At 36.3% G+C, this 21,728-nt stretch overlaps 1 protein-coding gene across 10 annotated transcripts in view; it reads right to left on the bottom strand.

The window, feature by feature from the left end:
• The window catches only part of DENND4A (DENN domain containing 4A), a 143,865-nt gene that overhangs the window by 92,778 nt on the left and 29,359 nt on the right, over window positions 1–21,728 (bottom strand). For all 10 annotated transcript variants that reach the window (XM_042988598.1, XM_042988597.1, XM_042988599.1 and 7 more), the window contains exons 3-4: window positions 13,680–14,012; window positions 7,848–8,097 (exon numbers count right to left, since the gene is read on the bottom strand). In XM_042988598.1, coding sequence (XP_042844532.1) covers window positions 7,848–8,097; window positions 13,680–13,990 — 561 coding nt within the window. In that variant the 5' untranslated portion in view covers window positions 13,991–14,012. The remainder of the gene's footprint in view (window positions 1–7,847; window positions 8,098–13,679; window positions 14,013–21,728) is intronic.

The following is a 21,728-nucleotide window of genomic DNA, read 5'->3' as shown; positions in this document are numbered from 1 at the left end:
CAGAAAACCCTCTTTTAGTTTTGATATCTGTGGTTCTTTTCCTCCAGAGTCCCATAACTTTTACTGTTATCTCCAAGTCCTTGTTTTTTATTTTTGAATATTCCTTTTGTTTTCTGCCATATTCAAGTGGTCATATTGTTCCCTTCTTATCATCACACAGGTTATCATTGAGGGTTTTTTGTTATCTTGAAAAACTGGTTTATTGGGAATTGGAGTTGGGACTTATCAATAGAAAGTCTTATTTATACATTTGTACACATCTCAGAAACTAAAAGCCTAGTTCGCCTACATTCATAATATCCACTTGACTTTTATACATCCATTCTTTCGATGCAAAAAATACTAAACCATTTATAAAAACAAAATGCCAACACGGTAATGAGGATAATTTAATGTCGTGAGCACAATTTAACATACTGGTCTGCTGGAGACACATGAAAAATATTTAGGAAAGAAAAATTTTTAGATGAAGAGTCAACATATTGCATCATTGTTCATAATAGATCTCCCCACAAAAGGGAAACAATCCAAGTGTCTATCAGTAGGTGAATGATTAAAATAAACTGTGGTTCATTTATTAATGAAATGCTTTCCACTGGTTCAGATGAAGAAATAAAATCTGTATCAACTTTACTAATTTTCAAAAACATATTAATGAGTTAAAAAAAGCAAATCACAGAAGAATATATTTAGTATATCACCGTTTATGTGAAATGTAAAAGTACACAAAGTAATAATATATATTTATAGATGTATAGTAGAAAGTTTTAAAATACATGTGAATGAAATGCACTAGCTTCAGGCTAGTTGTTAACTCTGGAGGACAGAAAAGGATGGAAGATGAGGCTTTGGCTAAACCTGTAAATTTTTTTTTTTTTTTTTTTTTTTTTTTTTTTTTTTACAAATTAAAACATTTGAAGCAAATATGTTAAATTGTTTACATTTGTTAAATATAGGGGATGAGCACAGGGTGTTATAGTAGTCTCTTTTTAAAATTCCTTTTTAATGGCTATTTATTTTTGAAAGAGAGATAGAGCACGTCAGGTGGTGGGGGGTGTGGTGGGCAGAGAATCCCAAGCAGGCTCTGTGCTAACAGCAGCAAGCCCGACGCAGGGCTCGAACTCATAAAGTGTAAGATCATGACCTGGGCTGAAGTCAGACACTAAACTGACTGAGGCACCCAGGCACCCTATTATAGTAGTCTCTTAATAACTAGAAACATATCGTAAAGTTGGGGCACCTGGGTGGCTCAGGTGGTTGGGTGACTGACTCTTGATTTCAGCTCAGGTCATGATCTCACAGTTCGTGAGACTGAGCATGGCATCAGGCTCTGTGCTGACAGCATGGAACCTGCTTAGCCTCCCTCTGCCCCTCCCCTCTGCTTGTACTTGCTCTCTCTCTATAAAAAATAAAGATAGTAATAATAAAATAAAATAAATGTTTAACTTATAAATTCAGTACCCATTTGTGGTACACACTTTCAGATGTCTTTTTTTTTTAGGAAATAGGTACATGATTTAATTACTTGCTTAGCTACTAACTCTACTTTTCTAAACAATCCTGATAAATTTTTTTTTAATGGACATTCTTTTTTTTTTTTAATGTTTATTTACTTTTGAGAGAGAGAGAGTGAGCAGGGGAGGAGCAGAGAGAGAGGAGGACACAGGATTTGAAACAGGCTCTGTGCTGACAGCCTGATATGGGGCTTGAACTCACGAACTATGAGATCATGATCCGAGGTGAAGTTGGACGCTCAACTGACTGAACCATCCAGGCTCCCCTCAAATATGAACATTCTTAAATGGTTGTAAAACAAAAGCCATTTGGATAGAATATTTTAAAAAATACTCTCGATGAGTCAAAAAGTGAGGAGATGGTCACAAATTTGCCAGAAATTAGCTGTGTGAATCAAAGCATCCAGACTAGCAGTTTTAAACCACATGAGCAGTTTAAGATCTTTTCTGGCTCTAAAATATGCTTCCATTGTAAGTCAGTCAAAGTCTAAATCATTTAAGTCTTACAGTCCAAAACTTGAAAACAAATAGTTCTTGCAAAGTCTTTCCACAAGCTTAATGGGAGGGTGGGGAAGATTCTTTTTGAGGCCAAAGCTATAAGCCTGGTACAAAATATCAGGTAGGAATTTGAGGAAAGATTCACCACACATCTCACGTCCATTACCTTGGTCTTTTGTTTTTTTCCCTGGTTTAGAAACCTGATAGATGACTTTTGTTCAAGCTACCTAACCTTCAAAAAAGAGTCAGGTACGTAACTATTGCTGGGTATTATCAACACATCAATAATTTAATCCCTACCACTTCCTAATTCTTTACATATACATTAGACAGATATGAACATAAGTCTTCTATATTGGATGTTTATTTAAAATTTTCTGAGTTAGAAGTCACTGTACATCTGCTTCAAAGAACAAAATTTGCTTTTACTACCTTACAGTCGATGGAAACAAAGATTGGTAACAAAAATAAACACAACCCACTACTTAAAAAAAAGACATCAACTGCTAAGATCAGGCAAGTTTCCCTATACTCAGGACTGATACATGTATGGATAAGAAAATAAACATTTAAGGGATTTTACTCCGGTAATATTTCTTAAAAATTTTAGGAGGAGCTTAAGTACTGGGCAAAAATAAAATTTAAAAAGCTCTTCTTTGGGGTGCCTGGGTGGTTCAGTCGATTAAGCGTCTGATTCTTGATTTCAGCTCAGGTCATGATCTTGGCTCAGGTCATGATCTCATGATTCATGAGATGGAGCCCTGTGTCAGGCTCTGTGCTGAGGGTGCAGAGCCTGCTTGGGATTTTCTTGCTCTCTCTGCCTGCCTCTCTCCCTCTCTCTCTCAAAATAAACATTTAAAAAATTAAATTAAATTTAAAAAGCTCTTCCTTGCTGAATGTCAATTGTATCTCAATTGAAAAAAGGAAACAAAAGCTTTTCCCCAGACATTAAGTACACATAAAAGGGACTGATGAAGCAGAGTTAACCAAATTTATAGCTAATATTTATATAGCACTCTCTGTGTACCAGACAGTATCCTAAGTTAGTTAAAAATATTAATTCATTTAATCTTCACAAAAATAAAGTACAACTTTATCCCTATATCGTGGACGAGGAAACTGAGGCACAAAGAATCAAGGAACCTGTCTAATCACATATCTGGATTTCAAATCCACTAGCTTAGGTGGAGTCCATTTCTGTTCACACTGTGTTACATTCCTCTTCCTTCTTTTAGTAGAGAATAAATGCTGACAACATTGGGACCAATGTTTCAGGATAAGAAAACATAGAAAATTCCTATCTCTGGGTTCAGTTTCAATGCAGTAAGTCTACCTTGAGCACCCTGATTAACTAATAAAACCTAGAAACGGTTCTGATGACATTATCAATTTACTTTGTGTCAAAACCCAACAAATCCACAAAATAAATGGAAAATTCACCAATGGGAAAATGGCAAGTTACCTGTGAGCCTGCATAATCTTGCTAAAATTCCAAACCAAATCTGAAATGATATTAAGCAGGACATTGTGTCATAAAAGCTTAAAAACCCTTCTTACGGGGTGCCTGGGTGGCTCAGTCAATTGAGCATCAGACTTTGGCTCAGGTCATGATCTCACATTTCATGGGTTCGAGCCCTGTGCTGACATGGAACCTGCCTGGCATTTTCTCTCTCTCCCTCTTTCTCTGCCCTTTCCCTGCTCATGCTTTCTCTCTCTCCCTCAAAATAAATAAATAAGCTTTAAAAATTAAAAAAAAAACAAACTCTTCTTGACATCACTATCAACACCACATACGGCTTGTAAAACTGTTTGCTACCATGATCTTTTTTTTCCATCATAATCTCTCCAACTATCACATGTTATCACCAAATCAAAATAATATGGAAGGATGGCACAAAAGGATAGGGCATTTTGTGTGTGAATGGCTGTTGACAAACAAAAAAGAAATGGTCATCTAATTAGGGGTAACACTGCTGCAGACTATTCTTTTTCGATACAATTTGGATCATGTCAATATCTATTTTTTGAATTACCTATTTAAAAATTTTAAACAGACACTGATACTACTTAAAGTTGCAGGTTTTTCTTAAAGAAAATTTTCTTAAAGAATTGAAAGATACAGATAATACACATTTAGTGCTTTCACACATCCCATGTGTGCTGGGACACAGTTGTAAATTCATTTAATCATCACAATAACTTAGATGCTATTATCACCCTCATTTTACCATTGTGAAATCGATGCATAGAGAGACAAAGTTACTTGCCCAAAGTCACAGAGCCAGTGTCAGAGTTAGGATTCACAGCCAGACACTCTGGCTCCAGTCTGTGCTCTGAACCACTTGGCTATATTGACCTTAACCACTACAACACCAATCTATTTTACTGTCTTACTGAGGGAGTTAAAAATATTTTTCAGGGTCTCAAAATCTGTACTATATCCAGTCACAGATCAATACACCCCAGTTCTTCCTCTTCTAACTTTATCTAAACCTTCAGTGTTTCTCATGTTGCTAGCTTAACAGAAAAGAGAATAATAATTAAAAAAAATCAACTTCCCATAATAAAAACTTAATAAGTATGTATACAATCTTAAATATTGGAGGACCTGAGTGGCTCAGTAGGTTAAGTGTCTGACTCTTGATTTTGGCTCAGGTCATGATCTCACTGTTCATGAGATTGAGCCCCGCGTTGGGCTCTATGCTGACACTGAGGAGACTGCTTGGGATTCTCTCTTTTCTTTTCTCTCTCTCTCTCTATCCCTACCCGGCTCACATGCACTCACTCTCTCTCACTCAAAATAAATAAATAAACATTTAAAAAATATCTTAAATCTCAGCAAAGTATTCATTTACATAGTTATAACGGGACAATGTACATATCTGTTTTGGGATAATTAAGAAATTAAGTTTGAAAATTTGTGATTAAAAATCCAATTATTTACAAAGTTATATTTAAAAAACCCAACTTTCATATTTTGTTGGTAGGATTATAATTGGTTAAGCCTTTCTGGATAAAAATCTTAAAAGTAAAGCTTTGATCTACAAATTTCAGGACATATCATAAGGGAATAATTTAACAATGCCGTATAGTGTTTAAGAGTTTGGTTCTAGAGTTCTATAGTTTGGGTCCAAATCTTGGTTCACCTGCTTACTGAAGGTATGAATGACCTTGGGCAAACAACCTTTTTAACTCTCAAATTTCCTCTCTCTGTAAAATGTGGGTGGGAAACACTACCCAGGGGGTTGTGAATTAACTGAATTAATGGATATGAAATACTCAGAATAGTGAATAGCACATAAGAGCTCAATAAATGTAAATTATTCTATGGAAAATTTAGTTGTGATTATGTTCATAACAGCTTTGCTTATAATATAAATAAATTGAATCTAAATGTCTTACAATAGAAGATGGAATAAATACATTGTGGCAAAATCCATTTAATGCAGTAATATTATGCCATTCAATGCAGTTATATATTAAAATATGCTCAACCTCCACAGTAACGAAAGGAATGCAAATTAAAATTAGAATGATTTCTTGCTTTATTAGTCAATAATTAAAAAGCGATTGATAACAACCATTTTTTTAAAGTAGGCTCCATGCCTAACATGGGGCTTGAACTCATGACCCTGAGACCAAGAGTCACATGTTCTAACTGAGCCAGCCAAGCACCCCAAGGGAAAGGGAATTCTCTTTTTTTTTTTTTTTTTTTATGTTTGTTTATTTTTGTGAGAGAAAGAGACAGAGTGTGAGTGGGGGGAGGGGAGAGAGAGAGACACACACAGAATCTGAAGCAGGCTCCAGGCTCTGAGCTGTCAGCACAGAGCCCAATGCGGGGCTCGAACCCATGAACCGTGAGATCATGACCTGAGCCAAAGTCAGACGCTTAACTGACTAAGCCACCCAGGTACCTCAGGAAAGGGAATTCTTAATGAAAGTGCCACAACCCTTTCAGAGCAATGTGTCAACACTTTTCAAAATGTACAGCATACCCAGGGACCCATCAATTCCACTTACAATTATTTATTCTTCCAGAGACACTCCAATAAATACACAAAGAAAAAGGTACAGGCTTGATCAAAGCAGCATCACTAATAATGGGAAGAACTGGAAATAACTTGTAATCATTACTTTTTATTCTTATTTTCTGGAATAGTATATAATTATTATAAGAATTAAATAGTTCTATTAACTCATGAAGGTGGATAGTGGAAAAAAGCTTCTATCAGAATATATAGAAAGTTCCAATTTTTGAAAAATAAAGGATGAATTCATTCACATTATGTATATTGCACACATATCTGAAAGGACAAAAGGCCTGAAAGGACACAAGCCAAATCAGTAATTGGTAATCCTGGAAAGGGACTACAAAAGATGAAAGTAAGAACAAGAACTTTCACTTCATAGGCCTACAATTTGCTCCCCCCTCAATGTTTTGGGGGGTGGCACACGTTTCTTTTCAAAATTTAAAACAGCAATAAAAGAACAAAGACAATTACAGATCATGCATAGCCTTAAGGCTACTGAAAGGACTTTGACTAAGAGTGAGATGGGAAGCCATTAAGGGTTGTAAGCAGAGGAGTGAATAGGATCCAATTTATGTTTTACAAGGATCGCTCTTGCTGCTACATGATGAATAGGCTGTAGGAAGAAGTAGAAGCCTTGATCAGTTAGACCAGGGATCTGGCACACAATGGCTTGCATTTGACCCAAGGCCTGTTTTTGTACACCTGAGCTAAGACTAGTTTTTAATTTTTAGGGGTTTAAAAAAAAGAATATGTGACAGAGACTGTATATGACCCACAAAACTTATTATTTAGCCCTTTATATGAAAACTTGCCTGTCTCCTAAATTAGAATACTACTGCAACCATCCTGTTAAAAGGGGATTATGGCTTGGACCAGAGTTGTAGCAATGGAGAGGCTGAGTATTGGTCAAGTTCAAGATATGTTCCGAAATTGGAGTCAACAGAATTTACAGAAGAACTGGATGAAAAGTAGAAGAGAAAGGTTAAGGATTACTTCAAGGTTTCTAGCCTGAGTAACTAGAAGAGTACAATTTTCACTGCATCATATAGAGATTAGGGCAAAGGGAAGGAGTTAGCAAAGGCAGAAGTGGAATGATGGGTAAGGTAGGAGGAAAGAGCTACAGAGTACTCAGGAAGAGAATCCATCTTACCTTCCTGCCACTGTTTCAAGAAAGAAGTGATCAGCTATGTCAAAACCTACTGAAAAATTACAAATTAAAACCACTGAATTCAACAGCAAGAGCAATATTGGTGGAATGGTAGAGACAAAAGCCTAAGCTAGAGAGAGTCAAAGTGAGGAAGGGGACAGAATATAGTCACATCTTCTGAGATGTTTTACTGTAAAGGAGAACAATGAAATGAGGCAATAGACAGAGGCAAACATACGAGTCAAGAAGTTTTGTAAAGATGGGAAATATTGCAGTAGGCTCTGCGTGCTGGAGTAAATAATGCAATAGAGAAAGACCAATGATTCCTAAAAGAGTAGAAACATTGCTGAAGCCATGTCCTCAAATACGTAAGTATGTGGGATCTAGCGCACAACTGAAGGGGTTAACCTTGGCTAGTGTATTACTTTTCCAGTAAGGGGAAAAATATTCTTTAAATTGGAAGAAAAAAAAAAAAGCCAAATTGCTTTTTGCACAGTTCCTTTTCAAAGTACAACTATTTTCCCAAAAAGGAAAGATCCACTATCTTTAAAAACATATTTTTTAATTCAGTTATTATGCTCTGCTGTTTTTCAAAGATTTTAAATCATGTTCTTTTCATCAGTGGCTAATTTTACCAGTACAAAACAAGTCACTTACCATACTGTTATTGAGATTCTTGTCGACTTTGCAAAATGTGTGTGGTGGGCTTTCTCCTTTACTGGGTACGATAATACATATGTCTGTGACAGCCAACGTATTCTGAGTCATGTTTTCAGAGGCTCTTCGGTAAGTGATATAAATTTTTTGTGATGAGGTACTGCCACTAATATTTGCAGGGCGTCCATACGGAGTACTCTGAATAATTTCACACCCTTGTTTCAATCTTTCTTTCCAGTCGTATAAAACCCTAAAACAAAAATACATAAATAACTACACAAATGCAAAACATCTGCAAATAGGATAGGTAATATTTTCAGGTATCATCAACTGATCCTTAAACGTAGCAGATATTCCAATCTTACAGCAAGTCTGAATTGAACCATCCCGTGTAAAACTAAAGAGTAATGGTTTCCCTGCCCAAAATTAAAATAATGTAAGGAAAAGTCAGATTACCTCTTAGGTTTGTTGGCATAAACCACAGAAAGGCAAGGATTAAGTGCAGACGCACCTGCTGTGGCACTCCATTTAACAGATGTGTTTATTTTGGTCTCTAAAACCAAGCATCTTTTTTAGAAAAAGCAACTTGGTTTTAGCCAAAGTTATAGTTTTACAAAAGGCTCCTTGCCAGACAGTATAGAACCTGCTTACACACTTTTACTTCCAACGCTTCCCTCAGGTTTAAGAGACAGTTTTAGGTTTTCAAAAGAGAAAATAACCTCAAATCCACCTTTAATCGAAAGGATGGGTGAAAGACATAGGCTTTTTTTCCTTCTTCTTTTTCTTTATTGTGGTAAAATGGTAGGATTTTATTAAAGGGCAGGCCAGGCATCTGTTCCTTAAGTCTTCTAAAAAGTACTTGGGGATACAAGGAAAATGTCATACTGGAGTAACATCAGTCTATTCCCTCAGAGAATTCACTGATTTGTACTTGGCATGAGCCAATGAAAATTTAAAGCTCTACTACACTAAGTGTGTTTCTGCATTTGCTATAAAAACTGTTGTAACAGGCAATATCCTCAACATCAGTCAGTATTTCCTTTTATAAAATCCCATAATTCAAATAAAATTAAGTGCCAAAAACTGGTCAAATTATTTCACTGTAATATAATTTTTAATTTCCCTTTATGTCATGACCATCTGCAAACTTAAAGAAATTTTTCTCTGAACATTCTATTTTGAAAATTTGGAGTTAGATTTGATAGTTAAAATTATAGCAACTATGTTTATCCTAATGTTAGCTTAAATGCTTATTCTTCCCTCTCTCCCTTTTGATCTTGCTTTTCTGTTTTGTTTTCTTTAATCTTTAAAAAAAAAAAAGGTACTATAACAGAGAGAAATTAAACACACTTCAATTCAAATTTCTACTACTGGCTACTAGCTGTATTCTCTTGGGCAGATATTTAACCTCTCTGAGCCTTGCACTAATCAGAGAGGCTACAACATTGAAAAATCTAACTCACATGGGCACCTGGGGGGCTCAGTGGGTTAAGCATCTATCTTTAGCACGGATCATGATCTCACTGCTCGTGGGTTCAAGCCCCACATGGGGCTCTGTGCTGACAGCTCAGAGCCTGGAGCCTGCTTCAGATACCATGTCTCCCTCTCTCTCTGCCCCTCCCCTAATCTCTTTCTCTCTCTCTCGCAAAAATAAATAAACATTAAAAATAATCTAACTCACAGGATCTTGACAGAACTGGAAAACAGCTGCTCAACTGAAAATAAGAAATCTAAATATAACACAAACCACCACCAACAAACTACCATCACCTCAAATTTTTTAAAGATATGGAATATATATTTGATAACGATTTTCTTTAATCAGGTATTGTGTTGTTAAATCCAGTACTTGCATTACTACTTTTGATTTTTAAATTGTTAGGAACTTTTCTTGTCTAACTAAACTAAGCTTTTCAAAGGCTGTTAAAAAATGATGCTCTATCCTCCCCAATGATAACAAGGTAGGATAGTTGTAAGGGTGGTTAATTTGGGGTGTCTGGGTGGCTCAGTGGGTTAAGTGTTTGACTCTTGGTTTCAGATCAGGTCATGATCTCATGGTTCATGAGACTGAGTCCCAAGTTGGGCTCTGCTCTGGGTATGGAGCCTGATTAGGATTCTCTCTCCCTCTCTCTCTGCCCCTCCCCCCTTCTCAAAATAAATTTTTAAAAATTAAAAAAAAAAAGGATGGTTAATTTACATTCCAGTTTAAGTTCTTCACTATTGGAGAATCCTTCATGTGCTTGGAAAAGTCCTCACCTCGAAACTAGGAAACTTCAACACCTTAACGAGAATCTGCAACATTCCCTTCATTTTATTCACAAGTTAGAATTGTGATGATGATCAGTGATCATAGGAGCAAATTACCTAATCTTTTGAAAAGAAGATCTAACAGCTGGCTTACTTTCCCAAGCCATTTACTAAATATATAAGCTTTAGAAGAAGCAATATAAGTAGCTGTTCTGAAACCAACTTAAAATTACTATAATTCATTCATGAATTAATAGAACCAAAATTATTTTTTTTTTTTTTAGGTAGGCTTCATGCCCAGCATGGAGTCCAACATGGAGCTTGAACCATGACCCCGAGATCATGACCTGAGCTGAGATCAAGAGTCAGCCACTTAACTCACTGAGCCACTCAGGCGCCCAAAAATTGATTTTTAGTATAACTTTTTGATATCAAACATTAAGTGACAGAATTTTTAAAGTGGAAGAAATTTCAGGAGCTCTTCCAATTCCAATTCATTCTATCTCCCCTTAGGCATTAGTAAACATGACTATCCCCTTTCAGACTTAATATAATAGGAGATGAAACTTTTATAGCCCCTACTGGTAACATCAGTAGGGATGTTGACATCTTCTCTGTTTTTATTTTTTGAAGTTTATTTATTTACTTTGAGAGAAAGACAGAAAGCACAGGCGGGGGAGGGGCAGAGAGAGAAAATCCCAAGTAGGCTCCCCAATCTCGGCGCAGAGCCTGATGTAGGGCTCGAACCCACAAACCGTGAGATCACGACCTGGGCCAAAGTCAGATGCTTAACTGACTTAGCCACCCAGGCACCCCCTTCCCAATTTTAACTCAAAGATTGTAAGTTAAACTCATGCCTTTTTTGCAACTGAGTAATGAAAACAATAAAGCTAATCTTCATTCCTTATAAACTTTTCATCTATTTTGAAGACATTATTAGAGCTACCTGTAGCTTTCCTTTGGCCTTTTTCTTTCAGTTTTTCAGTGGGCATCTTATTTTTCTACCTTTAAAGTGTTGTTCCTCTTTTGTCCCATGTGTATATGGATATATCTATATCTATATCTTATGTAGATACCTTTACACTTATATGTTCTCCTTTTGTATATATAATACATATTATATAATGTATATAATGTCAACTTCTGCAAATATTTGGGTTCCTTTTAAAAAATGTAAACTACATATACATGTAAAAGAGAAATATATAAATGTAAATATATGTGTGTGTGTGTGTGTGTGTGTGTGTGTATGTATATATATATGCACACACACAAATACTCATCTTTTAAAAAGAGCCCCAATCTTTGCAAAAACTGATGAGCTGGTCCTAAAATTCATATGGAAATTCAAGGGACCCAGAATGGCCAAAACAATCTTTAAAAAGAACAAAGCTGGTAGATTCACACTTCCAATGTAAAAACTTAATACAACGCTACAGTATTGAAAACTGCGTACTGGCACAAAGACAGACATGTTGACAAATAAAATAGAAGTTGCAAGTCCAGAAATAAACCCATATGTCTATGACCTACTAATTTTTGAAAATGGGGAAAGAATGATCTCCTCAACGGATGGTGCTAGGACAATTGGATATCCATAAGCAAAATATTGAGGCTGGATCCCTTCCTTGACCATATACAAAAATTAAGTCAAAACAGATCAAAGATCGAAATATAAAGGCTGAATGTATAAAACCCTTAGACAAAAACTTAGGTGTAAATCCTCATGACTTGGGATTAGTAAAAGCTTTCTTAGAGAGGATGCCAAAACACAAGCAACCGAAGAAAAAATAGACAAATCAGACTTGATGGAAATTAAAAACTTTTCAGCTTCGAAGGATACCATAAAGAAAGTGTAGAGACAACCCACAGAATGGGAGAAAATATTTGTAAATTATATATTTGGTAAGTGACTTGCATTTAGAATACATAAAGGACTCTCAAAGCTCAACAATAAAAAGATAAGCCAGTTAAAAAATGGGTAAAGGATTCTAAATAGACATTTCTCAAAAGATTTACAGATGGCCAGTAAATGCACGAAAAGATGCTCAACATTATTAGCCATCAAGTGAATGCAAATCAAGACCACAATGAGATACCATTAGGAAAGCCACAATCAAAACAATGATACAAAATGCTGGCTAGGATGTGGACAAACTGGAACCTTCATACACTGCCAGTGGGAATGCAAAGTCATGCAGCTTTTTGGGAAGACAGTCTGGCAGTTCCTCAAAAGATTAAACAGAGTTATTAAATGACCCAGCAATTGCACTCCTAAGTGTATATATATATATATATATATATATATATATAAGAGAAATGAATGAAAACATATGACCATATAAAAATTTATATATGACTATTTCCAGCAGCATTATTCATAATAACCAAAAAGTGGGAACAATCCACATGTCCATCGAACTGATGAATAAATTGTGAAAACAAACAATTTATGGTGCATCCATAAATGGAATATTAGTCAGCCATGTAAAGGAATGAAGTACTGACACATACTACAACACGAATAAACCTGGAAAACATAATGCTAAGTGAAAGAAGCCAGGCACAAAATGTATTATTTTTTTGCCTTAGAATATGATTCCATTTACATAAAATGTCCAGAGTAGGCAAATCCATAGATACAGAAAGCAGAGTAAGCATTGCCTTGAGCTGAGGGGGTCAGGCAGAATGGGACAGCAGCTAAAATGAGTACAGGCTTTCTTTCTGCCATAATAAAAATGTTCTGAAGTTTATTGTGGTGATGGTTGCACAACTTTATAAGTTATACTGAAAACTACTGGATTGTACATTTTATTTTATTTTTTTATTTTTTTATTTTTTAACGTTTATTTATTTTTGAGACACGGAGAGACAGAGCATGAACGGAGGAGGGGCAGAGAGAGAGGGAGACACAGAATCAGAAGCAGGCTCCAGGCTCTGAGCCATCAGCCCAGAGCCCGAGGCGGGGCTCGAACCCACGGACCGTGAGATCGTGACCTGAGCTGAAGTCGGACGCTTAACCGACTGAGCCACCCAGGCGCCCCTGGATTGTACATTTTAAATCGGTAAATTTCATGGTATATGAATTCTATCTCAATAAAGCTATTATGGGAAAAAGAAGCCCTAAGTTCTGTATCATATCCTAAGTAGAGCACTAATTTACCCCAAGATCCTTGTTTGATGCATACAGATTTAAGCATCCACCTACAATGATCATTACAACTGATGCTCAAAAGCCACCCTTTTCTAGTACTTTTTAAATGATTAAAATTTTTACGGTCAGGAAAAAACACTAGTTTTCTGGTACTTTACTGTAGAAGTTTGAAACTTTCAAAAGAAAAAAAAAGTTTATTTAACAGAAAGAAATTCCACCAAGATGAAAGTGCTGGGAACCTGCAGGACAAAGGAACACTCAAATGGTATAAGGAACACAGAAAGACAACACAGGATTCTAATCATGCCCCTATTTTTCTAAAGCTGCCACATATCTATTAATGAATGAATGGAACGGTGAACTTCAAAATCTACAAGACATATTATTTGGATCAATAACAACAATTCTTAAAAAACAAACAAACAACTTACCCCAGATCTGTAAGTGGAGGCTTATCTCTTCCTCTTCTGTAGCAAAGGTAAATCTGTGGCCCCACAAGACTTCCATTATTGAGATCAGCTGACAATCCAGTTGGAGTAACATCAATACAGATATAATCCCGTGGCACTTCCTCCCCAAGAGATTTAATAATAACGGCAACATCTGTAATAGGTTCTTTTGGTTTAGCTACTTTATGACAGGCATCATTGAAGTGAATTTCTTCTTCCAGAGGCTTTGAAACATCAGTTAATCCAGCTACAACAAAGTAGTCAGCAACACGAGGCCCCTTATCTTCAATCATCTTCCATTACAGAAGGTTACATCTAAAAAGAAAGTGAAAGACTAACATTCTCCTCTAATAAATTAAATAAATAGAAGTGGTTTGTGCGTAAATAAAAATGAAAATCTATAAAAAGAACACCACTTCCCTGATAAACACAGTACTGTTATTACACATTTCATTTTAATATGTAAAATGTGTGGCCTCTTTAAGAAATAGGAATGGATTTAGCACTATTTTCTGAATATAAGAATTTCTGAATACATGAATTTCCATTTTTAACAACGTGGAAGCTTGGATTACCTAAGTAGACAGCACAAACAACAACAAAACACATCTTGTAAATGCACAGACTAACCTGTAAAAATGAAATCCCCAGGGCCTCAAAACACTGAGAAAACCAAAGACCAGAGTGCAGCATATGAGCTGATAATGGGTGGGGGAAGTTTGCTGATCTCGTCTCATCGGTAATCAGGGGGTTTGTGTTTTAAAAGGCATTACAGGGACCGGAGACAAGGCTTTGGGACCACATAAGACAGGGAATTAGAACTGAAACATCTGCATAAAGACAAGAGCTGCAAAGGGCTATATCCCCCATTAAAGACTGGATTTAAAAAATCCATCTGCTGGTACAGTGAGATAATACTGGGCCTCAACCTGGGCCCAGCTTTTGGAAGGGAGGAGGTAAAAAGTCTCCTATGTGAATGTATAACAACAGGCCTACTCATACTTGGATATGAAGTTTGACCTTAAGCCATCTCCATTGTCCCAAGAAGCTCCAAACAGATATTAACAATAACTGTGTTCCCAGGCTAGTGGTACCCTGGGGGAAGCAAATACAAAACAGTTCTGGAAGGGAACACCCTCAACCCAGGTTTTCCACAGATAAACCCCAGCTGAAGATGACCTCCTATTCCAAAACTATAAAAACATACAAAGAAAAATCCACCCTGAATGAGTCTCAACAGATACAACAAACAGAGGAACTTCAAATACTACAAGTACTTAGGGCAGAGATGTTAAAAGTTAATACATGCTTATAAAAAATTCAAAGAAAAAATACGCAAAGTAAAATTCCATTATGTGTTTGCAAACACTTTATAGCAAAATCTCCTTCAGGTGTCATTTAAACCTTATTTGTTTCTTTAGGAGAATATGCCCCCCCCCCCCCAGAGTGCTGTCATTGCTTATGTAACAGTTATAAGAAAAAAGTTTAATATATAGAGCAGATATTTTCCAACACACGTCTCATGTTAAACTTAGTTTCAATAAATGCAAAGAAAGGATTCCGTGTTCAAATAAATTGGGTATATACACTTCATGCCTCTTTCATATATTTATAATAAAATATATAAAAATATTTATGTCTCAACAGTACTTTGAAAAAGGTACCTGTTAACTTTGCTTAGCCCAGGATTTCCCAAGTCTATTTGAACAACTGGTGAACCCTATTTTCCCACTTAAAAACTAGAAAAAACACCCTCAAAACATGCTTTAGAAAATGCTAAATCATTTTCCTTTGTAGACTATAAAATAACTGAGGGCAAACAATTTTTTATGGGGTAGACTTGTTTATAATATAATTATCACCATTTTCATCATAATCCCAAAACTTACCAAATTTCCTATATTGCTAATGCAATGAGTTTTCAGAATTCATGCCACATTTCTTAGAATCTGTATCCATTGCTCAAATATACTCTGTAAATATTCCTACTGTTTGCTTAGAAAACAAACCTAAAGAGGATCAAATGTTCCTACTTCCTTTATATGTATATGACTCCTATGTGGCAATTCCCTTACACATAAGATTTCTGCACAAAATAAAGGGCTTAAACTTTTCAGAAATGGTTCCTAGCCCAACAGTAAAGAGAAAGTAATAACTTGTCTCCTGAGTTAAACACAGAGTAGTCACCGTCAGCTGACTACATGTAACAGGTGCTGCATGAAAAACATGTAGTTTTACCCAATTGATCATCTATCCATTTCTAAAAAGTAGGAGAACAAAAGCACCTTTTTTTTAAAGCACTTCTGTATTAAACCTTTTTTCTTCATTTCATTACATAGTCTTTGTGTTTTTTAATGGCTGCAATAGTATTTAAAAAAAATTTTTTTAACGTTTATTTATTTTTGAGAGACAAAGAGACAGAGCATGAGTGGGGGAGGGGCAGAGAGAGAGGAAGACACAGTATCTGAAGCAGGCTCCAGACTGAGCTGTCAGCATAGAGCCTGATGCGGGGCTTGAACTGTGAGATCATGACATGGGCCAAAGTCAGATGCTACCGACTGAGCTACCCAGGTGCCCCTGCAGAGTATTTTTTTTTTTTTAATGAATAGAACATTATTGAGCTCTTTCTTTATTGTTCATCGCTTTTACTTTTACTTACTTTGCTAATATTTTTAAGTGCTATGATGAATAATCTTGAACATAAACCTATGGCTACAACTTTTTTTTTTTTTTGAGAGAGAGAGAGAGAGAGGGCACATGTGAACAAGAGCAGAGAGAGACAGAGAGAAACCCAGGAGGGGCAGAGAGAGGGAGGAAGAGAGAGAGAGAGGTGTGGCTCACCCAAAGTGGGGCTCGAGCTCATGAACCTTGAGATCATGACTTGAGCCAATATCAGATGCTTAATGACTGAGCCACCTAAGTGCCCTGGCTACAATTCCTAGTATTTCTTCAGAATAAATTTATTGAACTAGAATTTCTAGGTCAAAAGTTATGTAACCAAGCCTCTATGTATGTTTATTTGCTTTTACGTGTGCATGAATTTTAAGCTATAAGCTCATGGTAGATACAAATCTTAAAAATACCTTGGTAAAACACTTTCCTTTCATTATAATGAAGACATTTAAATACTCTCCTTTTCCCTAGACTAATTTCATGTTATTTAAGTTCATTTATTTATTTAAGTAATCTCTACACCCAACGTGGGTCTTGAACTCACGACTCCAAGATCAAGTCGCATGCTCTTCCAGTTGAGCCAGCCAGGCACCCCCCTAACTTCGTATTATTTAAACTAAAGCATATAGTCACTATTGCATACTATATAGTTTTATGTATTTCTATGCAGAAAAAAGGGAAAGAGGATGAAAACAGTACCATCATGAAAACATACATGTATTTAATACGTTCTTTTGAAAGCTACTACCTTAACTGTTGGAAATAAAAACAGCTATTATACTAATAAGCAGATATTTGAGAGAAATTTGTATGAAAAATTCATTTTGTTATATCTTTCTGATTCACAAATTTTAATGATTTGATCTCATTTACTGACTACAGTTAACTACTAACAGGGAACAAATTATTGTTCTTCATCAACACATATAAGAAAATAATCAATTTTAAAGTGGCACTAAAATCCTCTTACATTTATTGACAGAGAAGTAAATGATCCCAGTTCTCTTGCCTTGATGTTGTTGTTTTCCATTTATTCATTTGGGGAGAGTGGTTAGGAAGGTAAACAAAATATTTTAAGGCACTGCTGACCAAGTATATAATGCCAAGGACATAGTTGGCGACATTCCAGGTGACTTCTTGCAAGAACTAAATGCCCTTTAATTCACTCAAAAAAAAGTCTATAAAGTCTACAATACTGAAAATGCATCTCTATTTTTTATTTTAAATCAAGTGTTATCAAAGTAAGTTTGAGGTTTAGAACCTAGAGGGAAGATATCGTTAAAAATTACAAGGCAAAGAAAATACTGAAAATCTTTAATATAAAAGTGAACAACAGTATTTTCTTAATTTTTATTTATTTTTGAGAGAGAGAGAGAGAGAGAGAGAGAGAGAGAGAGAGAGAGAGAGAATGAGCAGGGGAGGGGCAGAGAGAGAGAGAGGGAGACACAGAATCCGAAGCAGGCTCCAGGCTCCAAGCTGTCGGCACAGAGCCCTATGCAGGGCACAAACCCACGAACCATGAGATCATGACCTGAGCCAAAGTTGAACACTTAACTGACAATCTCACAACTGTACTTTTTGACAATTCCATTTAGGCAACAGACTTCCATTGGTGTGTAAAAATTACAATCCTCATGAAAAATACTACATATATATTAAGACAAAATGCCTTGCGTTGCCAAGAACTACCCACAGTTCCTTGGAAAAAGGATTCCTAGTTACACGCAAAACTTGGATTTTTAGTGTAGTGCATGAGAGCAAACCCCCCCAAAAAATTAGAGGGTACATAGGTAAGTTTCTTTTCTTTTCTTTTCCCCTGGAAGTAAATGTCTTTGAATGCATTTAAATTGGGGGCCACACAAAATAAGGAGTTGATCCAACAGCTCTGTAAATAATCAGTAATAGAAAAACCCTGACATAACTTTACTCAAGTTGGAATAATGATAATACTATGTCATTAACCAGTCATTGTTTTTTAATTCTTCTTTGTTCAACATGATATAGATAGCTTAAGGAGTTAGCTTATAAAATGTTTACAGCCATCTTCTTAAAATTTCAGATACCTGCTCAGCTAGTATTTCACTTCAAAGTACATTTATTTTCTTTAAGAATCGCAAACAAGAAGGATGTGCTCTCTATTCCCAAAAGGTTTATGAGAACTAAATTAAGAAATCATTATAAGAAAGCTCTTACCCATTCAGCAACTAATGGAGACTGGTTTATTTTTCTCCCTTTATTATTTTTTAATGCTTATTTATTTTTGAGAGAGAAAGACAGAGTGCAAGTGGGGGAGGGACAGAGAGAACGAGACACAGAATCTGAAGCAGGCTCCAGGCTCCGAGCTGTCAGCACAGGGCTCAAACTCACGGAGCTCGAAGTCAGACGCTTAACCAACTGAGCCACCCAGATGCCCCTGTTCTTCTTCTCACTTTAAATATCTGCCCAATCAATTCAGAGTCTTTTGTATTTCTTCTATCACTCCAGTAGGTCAAAGTAGTTAAGCATTTGCTACCTAGGCTAACTTTAAGGACAAGAAAAGAATGGAAATCAGAGGTAACATTTTTAAGATATATGAAAAACAAAGTTGAGCATAGAAGTTTTGCAAAATTATAAACTATTACTCAAATGGTAAAAGGAACAAAAGTCTCTTAGGGAGTGATAAAAAGTCACACGCTCAAAACTTACATATGAAAATGGGCGATAACACAATGGACCAGTTCAACTACCCCTCACTCCAGTTCACTTGAATAAACAAGCTAGAAAAAACTTTCTTTTTTTACAAAGTAATTCCACAGTTAAGAATGTAATCTAGCTCATCCTTTCTTACATTACCAAAACCAGAGACCCTCATTTCCATCCTTTTTAAACTTCATCTCTCATTGTTCTTCCAACCAACTTATCTACTGTCTGACAAATTTAGTTTTGCTCTCTTCCTCTTTCACAAAACACTATTTCCTCTTTCTGGCTGATACATATTCATCATATTTGTTTTTAAACTTAAGTTTATTTGGATTTTCATTTAAACTTTATGAATTGTACAAAATAACCAAAAGGAAAAGAAATTCAACAATTCCATTCACAACAATAAATCTGGTTTATATTTGTTTCCTAGTTTTCTCTGAGAACAGAAAACTTCCTCTTTTTTGAATGTTTAATTATTTTTGAGAAAGAGAACATGTGTGTGCAAGCAGAGGAGGGGCAGGGAGCGAGGGAGACAGAGGATCTGAAATGAGTTCTGCACTGACACAGTAAGCCTGAAGCGGGGCTCAAACTCACAAACCATGAGATCATGACCTGAGCCGAAGGCAGATGGTCAATCAACTGAGCCACCCAGGTGCCCTCAAAAAACATCCTTCTCATCCTCACGCACAATTACAATATAGGATATCAATATTTATACGGTTATTTAATAAGTATTTTTCTAAACTGCTATAACCTTCATAATTATACTAAGGGGCTATACAATATTCCATCAAATAGAACTATACACTATAACTACTACCACATTTTTACATTCCTGGCTAGTACCTAAAGTATGATAGGCAGGTGCTTAAAAAAAATATTTGTGCAAACTGATGCAGTCATTCTGGAAAACAGTATGAAGGTTCCTAAAAAAATTAAAAACAGAACTACCCTATGACCCAGCAATTGCACTACTAGGTATTTATCCAAAGGATACAGAAATGCTGATTCGAAGGGGCACATGCACCCCAATGTTTATAGTTGCACTATCAACAATAGCCAAATTATGGAAAGAGCCCAAATGTCCACTGACTGATGAATGGATAAAGAAGATGTGGTATAGGGGTGCCTGGGTGGCTCAGTCGGTTGAGCGACCGACTTTGGCTCAGATCATGATCTCACAGTTTGTGAGTTCGAGCCTCGCGTCGGGCTCTGTGCTGACAGCTCAGAGCCTGAAGCCTGCTTCAGATTCTGTGTCTCCCTCTCTCTCTGTCCCTCCCCCACTCATGCTCTGTCTCTCTCTGTCTCAGAAATAAATAAAATAAATTAAAAAAAAAAGATTTTCTCTCTCTCCCTCTGCTCCTCTCCCCGGCTTGCACACTCATACACACTCTCTAAAATAAAAACAATATAAAAAACTAAAAACTAAAAAAATAAATCCCTGAAGCATATTATATTAAATGTAAGGTCTTTTTTCTATAATTCAGAATTAATTTTCTGAACCTCGATACCTTAAATACTGTCTGTAGTTGTTGAATGTAGAGCAGACATAGATAACATAGATGATTTGAATCTAGTAACGAATAACCATAACCATCAGGGCCTTAGGCAAAATTAGAAGTTTACGAGTAAGTGATTCATTAATTCATTCAACGATATTTTCATAAATACTTATTCAGATCTGACACTATTCTAGAAGCTGGTGATAGACAATACTGATGAAAGCAATAGCCTCTGCCTTTAAGGAGTTTCCTGTCTAATTCCACTTTTCCACATCTCTTTCTATACTTTTTCTTTCCTTCTTTCTATATTTTTATTCCACCTCTCATTGTCTTTTCTCCTATCACCCTTCCAGATTTCAAGCGCTGGCCTTCAACCTGCCCAAAGTTCTGTACGATCTTCCCCCCAAAAGCCCCATGCATAGACATGACCCTTACTTCACTGTCCCTTTCCCCCATCTCCTTGAAAACTGGCACTCCTTCAGTATCAGCATTCTATGGAGATTCTGAAAGGAAAGAAACCTTATTTGTATATTTAACAATAGGGTGAGTTTCTTTCTTTCTTTCTTTTTTTTAAATTTTTTTGAGAGCAAGCACGTACGAGAGGGGGAGAGGGACAGAGGGAGAGAGAGAATCCATACTCGGCGTGGAGCCCAATGTTAAGTCTCGATTCCATGACCCTGGGATCATGACCTAAGCTGAAATCAAGAGTCATCTGAGTACAACTGAGCCACCCAGGCATCCCAAACATGACTTTTTAAAAATAAGCTTTTTAGGGGCACCTGGGTGGCCTAGCCAGTTGAGTGTCTAACTTTGACCCAGGTCATGATCTCATGGTTTGTGAGATCACACCGCATTTGTGAGTTCGAGCTCCGCATCGGGCTCGCTGCTATCGGTGCAAAGACTGCTTCGGATCCTCAATCTCCCTCTCTCTTTGCCCCTTCCCCGCTCATGCTCTCTATCAGAAATAAACATTAAAAAAAAACAAAAAACAACAACAACAAAAAAAAAAACCTTTCATAAAATAAAAAAGAAATAAGCATTTTAACTCAAGTCAATGGACTATGCAAGGTAAATTCCTTGAGCAAGGGGGGCTTACATATTTCCTAATTTGGAGCCACCTTCTCTCTCAATATCTATTCCCAAGCAAAAACCAACACACACACACAAATCAAAA

Source organism: Panthera tigris, chromosome B3, assembly GCF_018350195.1.
Source record: "Panthera tigris isolate Pti1 chromosome B3, P.tigris_Pti1_mat1.1, whole genome shotgun sequence".
Classification (NCBI taxonomy): domain Eukaryota; kingdom Metazoa; phylum Chordata; class Mammalia; order Carnivora; family Felidae; genus Panthera; species Panthera tigris.
Note: the sequence above shows the minus strand (reverse complement) of the source record. Positions and strands in the feature narration are given on the sequence as shown.